The sequence below is a fragment of the Gadus macrocephalus genome, chromosome 17, assembly GCF_031168955.1.
Source record: "Gadus macrocephalus chromosome 17, ASM3116895v1".
Lineage (NCBI taxonomy): Eukaryota > Metazoa > Chordata > Actinopteri > Gadiformes > Gadidae > Gadus > Gadus macrocephalus.
The window spans coordinates 16,281,319-16,290,695 of record NC_082398.1 but is presented as its reverse complement, the minus strand read 5'-3'; the positions used below and the strand labels follow the sequence as shown (position 1 = coordinate 16,290,695).

The 9,377-nt window shown below is 44.6% G+C and overlaps 1 protein-coding gene across 1 annotated transcript in view; it reads right to left on the bottom strand.

Annotated features, from left to right (window-relative positions):
• Positions 1–3,251: 3,251 nt before the first annotated feature.
• The window catches only part of clasp1a (cytoplasmic linker associated protein 1a), a 219,670-nt gene continuing 213,544 nt past the window's right edge, over positions 3,252–9,377 (bottom strand). The window contains exons 36-40 of the mRNA XM_060076665.1: positions 7,686–7,876; positions 7,165–7,293; positions 5,119–5,325; positions 4,150–4,266; positions 3,252–3,893 (exon numbers count right to left, since the gene is read on the bottom strand). Coding sequence (XP_059932648.1) covers positions 3,807–3,893; positions 4,150–4,266; positions 5,119–5,325; positions 7,165–7,293; positions 7,686–7,876 — 731 coding nt within the window. The 3' untranslated portion in view covers positions 3,252–3,806. The remainder of the gene's footprint in view (positions 3,894–4,149; positions 4,267–5,118; positions 5,326–7,164; positions 7,294–7,685; positions 7,877–9,377) is intronic.

The following is a 9,377-nucleotide window of genomic DNA, read 5'->3' as shown; positions in this document are numbered from 1 at the left end:
CAGGTCCGAGTTTATACTCTGGGTGAGGATTGAGGGCAGGTCGGACTACTTGACTGGGGCAAACTGTGTGTGGTTGAAGGAAGAGAGGCCGGGGCTCCTACAGCCCCGGAGATCTCTACGATCTCCCGAGCCCAAGTGGACCTGGAGAGGCAGGGTTCACTAACTTATGCCGCTTTTCCACCGCACATGTAGCTCGACTCGACACGACTCGACACGGTAGCAGCACGGGTCCTTTTCCACCGCAAATAGTACCTCCTGGACGTGGGCGGGGTCGGCTGCGCGAAAGGGCCGTGACGTATTTTTGTACGCGACGCAAACAACACCTACGCAACCCACACATGGACAGAACCCACATAACAACAATGGAGGACATCGATGCGATGGTATTCGTGTTCGTATAATTAGCTGGCATGTTGAAGAAGTTGAAGAAGTGGAATATGTTGGCTGCGGCGCTGCTATGGCTGTTACCAGCATGGTTGCCATGTCGCTCTCGTGACTTCGTCACACTCTCTGGCCAATCAGTGGCCGGCCGTCTGCCGACGTCACCTTTTAGCATCGGCTCAGCTCGCTTGGAACCTAGAGCGAGGCGGTACTAGAAAAAGCAGCCACTTCAGGTACCAGATACCATGTTTTCGCGGTGGAAACGCAAAAAATGCGAGCTGAGTCGAGTCGAGTCGAGTCGTGTCGAGCTGGTACCATGCAGTGGAAAAGCGGCATTAGACCCAAGATGGAAGTTCAGGTCCAGCCTACAAACTGCTGTCAGGTGGTGGTGGTGGGGGTACTGGTGGTGGTGGGGGTTGATGGTGGCGGAGGTAGTGGGTGGTAGTGGTGCTGGTGGTGGTCTGAGAAGCCCTAAAGATGGCTTTATATAGCGGTCGTGATACCTTAAATGACCTTTGAACTCCTGTTGACTTGGATCGGTGCACTTTTGTCTGACAACCCTTATTGACATTTGACAGTATGGCACTAAAGCTAGACTACCTTATTCACCAGGATTAATTGTATATTGTACAAGTAAACCAGAGATATTGAAAAAAAAAGATGGCTTGTTTGAATGTCCCATCAAGGTTGAAGATGCACATAAAAAATACAAAAAAATCTATAAAGATCTGTAGTAAGCAACATAATATTTTTTACAAATGGCCTAGTGTCCAAAGGCGTGTGTGTATGGACACCCAGCTGGTAATGTCTACGGTTTAGGTTAAAATGGATCTCAATCCATATGCCTACCGACAAGACTTATGTATTATTACTAGCATAGCTATTGGATGAGGCCAATAGCTATGTTAGTATGGCTTGTGAGTGTTTTCATAACTCTTTGTGATGCATGCTACTTTGAGATGGTTATGTATATGTGTGAAGTTAGTATAAGTTAGTACATTTCAAAGCTACTGTGTGCGAAACGTTTTTGGGTGGCACATAGCCTATATGAGGCAACAACAGTTTAATTCTAGAGCAAACATAGTTTTGTACATTGTTGCAAATCTATCACAGGTGGATGTTAATCAAATGCTTCTGTACAGCTGGTCATGAAAAATAATGACCAACAATAAAATAAAATAGAATACAAATTAAACAAATGTATAAATAAAGATATAAATTGTACATTAAAGGACAACTCATAACATGCAGTGATCAGCTTGCAAGGAATACCATATTTTGGTTTATATTACAGGGATGTATAAACAGCTGATCTGAGAGGTGCTCTGATTGATCACTGTGGGTTCTGTTGGGTGACCCCACCCTGAAGTGAAACAACAGTCGTTGCCAGCAGGGGGAACATAGAGAGACATAAAAGGTAGCAATCAATCAACAAAAGAGAAAACGGCAGATAAAACCTGTTCCCTGTTCAGGACTAGGTATTTCCGACAGTCTTTCAACAACCGTATCAATCACTGATGCTTCAAAATAAATACCAACTTGGCAAAAAAAACAACATCTTCCTCCTGTTTAACCTGACAGCCTCAATTTTGTGGCACAGCTAGCGAATTAGGTTGGGGCCTCTGTATTAATACATGTATTTCAGTACAAGCCTCCAGGCTCTAAAATAATAAAATAAAAAAGATCAATTAAAGCTAAATATAAATAAATAAAAACCTGAGGATTACTCTTCAGAATTCCTACTTACTCTCACCTTAAATTATCCGGCAAAACATTTCAAAGCCCCCTTTAGAAAGGGTTTTTCAACAAAGCAGTATTTTTTTCTGGAGCAGATTGTCATGGACATTAGCTAGCTCAAGGAATAATTACATCATTACATACCTCACCTCACTTAAAGGGGAGGGGGATGCATTGGGATGGATTTGAGAAGAGGTCTTTGACACAGAAAATACAGAATGACCTGAAGAAAATGGAAATTGTATGGAACCCTATTCAAAGTTATGTTTTAATAACACTCAAACACGTACCCTTAGTTATTCATTTTCCAATACCCAGCCCTGATAGTGCACGTTTGCATTGTGACGGCCCATAGCACAAAGCGGAGACATAGGAAGCGTAGTTTATTAAATTACTTATTACATCTATGAGCAACCTGATCCCTTCCCTACTGAAAGAGAACCAGGGATGACTAAATGGATGTTGTCACAGATGCACTTCTACAGTAGAGTCCCCATGGGCCAATCGTCACAGCAGGTTTTAAAAGGGTGTGTGGCCTAATACCATGCAAGCCAGTGAGTGTGCAAAAGAAACGTCAAAGTAGCCAGACTTTTTTTGTCTTCTTAGTACATAAAGGAAGGCTTTTGCGAAGCGGTGTTAAAAAAAGTGTATGTACAAAAATATCTGTTGACTTGCTGTGTTTTGGGGGTAGAGAAGCCCCTCAGCTATACCTCCAAAACATAGTACAGCACAGAAACCTTATAGTTTGAACTAATACTGTGTTTTAGTTAAAGAATCAGTAACACCATCAGTCTTTAATTCCCCTATTTGAAAGAGCGATATACGTGTTCCAGCCAAGACTTGTGTGTGTGTGTAATGTATAAGGCTTTTGACATGTCTAGGATGGCCACTCACCCGTAGACAGGCATTGGCGGAAAAAAAACATTCAAAGTATTCACAAAGGAAAATAACTTTTTCTTCCTCGGACTGAGGGGTTCAGCCATTGTTCTTTGACTTAGCAGCATCATCATCCTCACCACAAATGATCCGGATAGACGCCATTTGTTTGCAACACAACACCAATGACACCTCGATCATTAAGGGTCACTCACTGTCTTGACTGAGGACCAACACTTTGGTTGTCCTGTTGTTGGGGGGGGGGGGGGGGGGTTTCCTTTATCAGATTTTGACTTAAAAGGTCAGAATCCTTTGCCGAGGATTGTCTTTTGAAACACCTCTGTAAGAAGACTAAGATTAGATTGAAACTATTACTTTTTAGATTGTACATTTTACTGCAGTTAGAGGGAAGGGAAAAACAGGAATAGGTTGCATTTTTTTTAAATTATTTAGCTATAAAGGGGTTGAACTTTTATAATTTATAACATAGAATTAAACAATTGAAGCAGTGCTTCTCAAAAGCCTTATTAATGATGAAAAACATAAATAAGTAAAACAAACAAAACTATCATTTACTTTTTACATAATGTCCCTTACAACGATATTTATCTATTTTTAAATTACCTTTCAAATGTTTAGGATTTGGTTTTCCATTGGACTTCCAAAAAGAGATTTTAAAGCCTTCCCTCTCAAAACAAGTTTGAACCAGCCCTGAAGTGACAGGCAGGTCTGCAAAACGCAAAAAATGAAATTGTGGAGGGGGGTCGTCGTTGCTGTGCGAGGAACAGGACGGGCCGGGGGTGGGTGGTCCATTAGCTGTGAGAGGAGACGTCAGAGGAGCTGCTGCTGTTGCTGTTGGTGGTCTGGGCTCGCTTGATGTACAGGTTCAGCAGCTTCATCTGCAGGCACACAAACAGACCTGTGCTCTATACCATGTTTAAAGCTTCACTACAGGGCTCCCCTTAAAAATAGATATTTGATTAAATTCAACGACTTCAATAAAGGATTCGAATAAAACAGTTTTAGTTGTTGAGTGAATGTGGGTGCGTGTACGTTTATGCGTGTGTGCGCGCGTGTGTGTGTGTGTGTGTGTGTGTGTGTGTGTGTGTGTGTGTGTGTGTGTGTGTGTGTGTGTTTGTATGTGCATTGGGTCACCTTGCTGCCTGTGAGCTGTGCCAGGTGTGGCTTCAGATCTTCTCCTATCACAGAGTAGATGGCGACCAGACAGAACACGCTGGCCTTGCGCACGCTGCTCTCCGTGTTGTCATAACCCTGGACCCAGAGAGAGTAGCATCACACACACACACAGCCGGAGACATCGATGCAAACATAAACACACACACGCACCAACGCATGCATACACACACATAAAATACAAATCCATGAATACGAGATTCATTTATATACAGAGAATTCTTTTTAAAGCCCTCTCACACAAAAACCCACACCCATACATTAACACACTAACACAATAACAGACTATAACCCAACCACACACTAACACACTAAAACAGCCACACTAACACAGCCACACACTAACACACTCAGTATTAGAGCCTAGGAGGTAGAGGTCACAGGTTCAAAGTCCCACATAAGGCCTGGAGTCGTCCCTGGTCCAATAAGAACTTCATCTGGACAACGTGTACAACACACCGTTCAACACATACTTTTAGGAGTTAACATAGATACATGTTCATGAGACAAGAAAAATGTTTGGGTTTACCTCATCAATTTGTAACAGAATACTTTTGTTTTTACATGTATTAATGCTGAGAACAATAAAAAGTCATTATTTTACATTATAGGTAAAAAATGTATTCGATTTCTTTCCTTTGAAGCACAAAGATAATATGTTAGATATATGACATGCTACAAAACTCAAACAAAGTATATGATACTATGATGATATATAGGTGGTATCACACGATATATACACTTACATTCATTCACTGCTCAAGGGTTACTTTAGCTCACGGTCTGCTTACTTACTGGGAATCTTGCCGTGCTGTTAACTGCCAATAATGCACACATCTCACTCCTAGAATGATCCCGGCCATGGTTAAGGATAAGACGTCTGATGTGAATCATACTGACATGACAGCGGAGGGGCTAGTTCTACTCTACCTGCAGCAGGCCGGGGATGATGTCCACCAGGAGCTGGATCAGGGAGTCCTTGGTGATGCGTTCAATCACCTTGGTCTGCATCTTGATGGCAGCCAGGTTGATGGGGTAGTCGGCCGTCTGTACGATGGGACACAGCACCTTGATGCACTGCTCTGGGTGGATTGAGCCGGCCAGGGTGGCAGACGCCTCCTCAGCCGCTCTCACCACCTGCACACACAGACACCAGACCATTGAGAGAAAGAATGAGAGACATATGGGCCCTATTTTAACAGTCTGAAACGCAAGTGAGAAGCGCCAAACGCAAATAGCTTTGTGGGCGGTTCTATGGCGATGTTGCTATTTTACCGGCGGATAAATGACTCTTGCGCCCGGCGCAAATCTAAAAAGGGTTAGTCTGAAGTAGCCTAATTACCCGTAGGTGTGGTGTGGGCGTAACGTGCAGTAAACCAATGAGAGTGCCATCTCCCATTCCCTTAAAGAGTCATGAGCGCATTTGAATCTGACAAGTTGATATTTTGACAGTGTGATTGCAGTCTCCGATGAGACAGATGCATGACCACATGAATCTCAAACTTCAAATGGCTCAGTTTATGGCCAAATAATATTGCCTAATTCACACATGGAATAGCCTCATCCTCATCGTCATCCGCTTATCCGGGGTCGGGTCGCGGGGGGAGCAGCTCAAGCAGGGGGCCCCAGACTTCCCTTTCCCGGGCCACATTGACCAGCTCTGACGGGGGGATCCCGAGGCGTTCCCAGGCCAGTGTTGAGATATAATCTCTCCACCTAGTCCTGGGTCTTCCCCGAGGTCTCCTCCCCAATGGACGTGCCTGAAACACCTCCCAAGGAAGGCGCCCAGTGGGCATCCTTACCAGATGCCCGAACCACCTCAGCTGACTCCTTTCTAAGTAAAGGAGCAGCGGCTCTAATCCGAGTTCCTCACGGATGGCTGAGCTTCTCACCCTATCCCTAAGGGAGACGCCAGCCACCCTTCTGAGAAAACTCATCTCGGCCGCTTGTACCCGCGATCTCGTCCTTTCGGTCATCACCCAGCCCTCATGACCATAGGTGAGGATAGGAACGAAGATCGACCGGTAGATCGAGAGCTTTGCCTTGCGGCTCAGCTCTCTTTTCGTTACAACGGTAACGAAAAGAGACATGGAATAGCGTTTTCTGGAATAGAGTCCTCAAATAAATTTCGGCAAGGAAAACTTAACACACATATGATACGCGGTAACTGTGTTTCTATTTAATGATATATGCAATACATTAACAAACATCGTTTCTTACCAGTATTGTATGCATTATCGTTATCGACTTGTGTTCCTAATATGCATGTGTCCCGCCCGTTAATATACATTTCCATGGACTGTATTATGCGTTACGTGTTTAGTTTGCGTGCGTTTAAAGAGATGGACGCACACACGCGCGACAGCATTCATTAATTATTTTACACATACACACGCGCTCGCCCGCATTCACACACTCACTCGCGGTAAAACATTGTTTTCTCACAATCAAATACTCATCAATCCTATAAGTTATGGGCTTGTACACGATGTCTGTGTCAAGAAAATATGTGTTTTCTGTACGATGCTGTTTTTTTTCCAAATAATTTACCAAGAATGTCAGGCTAGGAAGATGAGAGAAGCAAAATGTATGCGCGAGGTGCACAAGCAACCTTATGCATGCGCCCTTAAAATAGCATCTGAAGAACGCACAGCTGACTTTAAACCAGGTATTTCCTGGTTTGTGGCAGAGTTGTTTTCTGAAACTGCAAAATAGCACCAGGGAACATTTGCGCCAGAACACGCCTCCACCTTTCGCTTGAGCCGCAAGATCATTCCCTAATTTACAGGCGCGTGGCGGTGGAGGGAAAAAAACGCTCTGCGCCAGTTGCAAACTAGCAACGACACATGCGTCAGTGTGTAGAAAGTCAATTGCGCTGGATGCAAGATAGGGCAGAGAGAGAGAGAGAGAGAGAGAGAGAGAGAGAGAGAGAGAGAGAGAGAGAGAGAGAGAGAGAGAGAGAGAGAGAGAGATGACCTCCTTGTGCGAGTCCTTGTGTGCCTCCAGGGTCTTCATGATGGTGAGCTCAGCGTAGTTCTTGAAGCGTGCCGGCTGGTTCCTCAGGATCTCCTTCAGGACACGAAGGGCCAGTGCCCTGATGGTGTGCTGCATGGGGGGGAGAAACAGAATGAGAGGGAGAAAGAGGGAGAGGGGCAGTGTGGGAGAGGAAAAGTAGATTAACAGGACATAAGGCACACATGTGCACACATGCGTGTGTGTGAGTGTGTGTGCGCGTGCATGTGTGTTTGTATGCATGCGTCTTTGTGTCTGTGTGCATGTATCTGTGTATGCATGCATGTTTGTGTGTGTGTGTGCCTGTGTTCACGTGTGTGTGTGTGTGTGTGTGTGTGTGTCTTTGTACTGTATGCATGTGTGTTTGTGCGTGTGTGCATGTGTCTTTGGGTGCACGCCTGTTTGTGTGTGCTAATATGTGTGTGTGTGCGTGCATGTGTCTGCGTGTGCATACGTTTGCGTGTGTACTGTATGTGTTTGCGTACGTCTCTGTCCCCCAGGGTCTCCAGCAGCAGCAGCAGGATGGTCTTGAAATGCTCGTTCCATAGGGCCAGACTGTCCTCCCGGGTCAGCTTCAGCAGGTCCACCAGCGCCCCTTTGCGCTCCTCTGTCCGCTCGTTGTGATTGGACAGCTCCTTGAGCAGGTCTGCCACCAGCTCAGAGTGGTCCGGCCCAGCTGAGGGACAGTGGAGACATGCGTCGGACATTTGTTAAATTTGTTGCACATTTTGTGGCAAAAATAAATAAGCAGACTGTCGGTCATGTACAAGGCTGTAGTGTTAAAATCAGAGTTTGATAAACTATGAATTCTATGATCAGATGGACCATGATGCAGTAAGGCAGACCGCACGAGAAGCCCCTGACTGCAGCCCGCAGACGGAGCCCATATGGAGGGGCGGGCATTCAGTCCACATGGAGGGGGCTGGCACTCTGCCCACATGGAGGGGGCGGACACTCAGTCCACATCGAGGGGGCGGCCACTCAGTTCGCATTGAGGACTGGTTCAAACAGCATCTTTCTTCTTTCGTTTTTGATCCCGTTTCTGACCTGAAATTAGCTGAAATTTACCTGAAATTACCTGACATTAGAGTGTGCCCGCCCGATGGAAAGTGATGCCTAAAACATGCAAGCAAGTGAGAATGTCAAAATGCTTAATATATTTAGTAATATTCATGCAATTGTGTATTATGTCTTGTTAACTACTTAATCGTCAAATTCCGCCGGCGGGAAAGTTTTAGTTACACCCCCCCTTCCCCCCAACATGCTAGGTCAATTTTGGTTTTCTTTGACTTCTAGAGACACGTCAGTGTAATTGTGGATGGCGAGAGCCCTGAAATACAGCTGGACAGCAGCGGTCTTCATCACTGCCCCTTCTGCAGATACAAAGGGTCAAAATGTGCTATCGACTATCACATTAAATGCCATGCCTCGTTAAATACAGAGGTACATTTTCTTAATTTTTTATTATTATTATTATTATTATTATATATTTGATACCATTTTAAATACACTATTTAAAATATGTCCATAATGAAAGCAGTTATTATTAATTGTATATCTTGTATATTTCTTCTTTCAGAGTTCACGATAATAAAGTGCGGTTTAGATTGCAGGAAGAAGACGCACTTTCATTGTTATAATTGTGCAATAACAATTATAGACCGACAACAGATATTATGAACTGTTCTGTGTGGAGATGATGGACAGGAGAAACCTGAAGGTGTTTGCCTCTTTTGAGTCAAACACCTCTCCCCCTCCCCGTCCCCCTCCCCGCGACGCCTGCGCCACACGACTCCAATGTAGTCTGATGATGCAGCATAATGGCGGCGCTTGGCAGCTATGGCGGCGGTGACGACGATGTCGGGCGACAGAGCGTGAAGCGAGAGTGGCGTCCACCGCACTGAGGAAGGTGTCAGTGTGTTCCCCCGCCCCCCCCCCCCCGTTGAGACTTTGTTTGTTCTACTCTTTATTGATTTATCTTTTATGATAATAGTTTACAATACATTTTTTGTAGTTGTTATTTTTTTATTGTTTTGTTGAAAAAAATGACTGTTGTTAGTGCTCCTGTGATTGGTGTAACTTAATGTGCTTAACACATGTAGCTTTTCATTATGTCTATTGAGGTACATTTTTTGCCCTTAGATGTGGTCACTTCGTTATTCCTCACATTACATCTG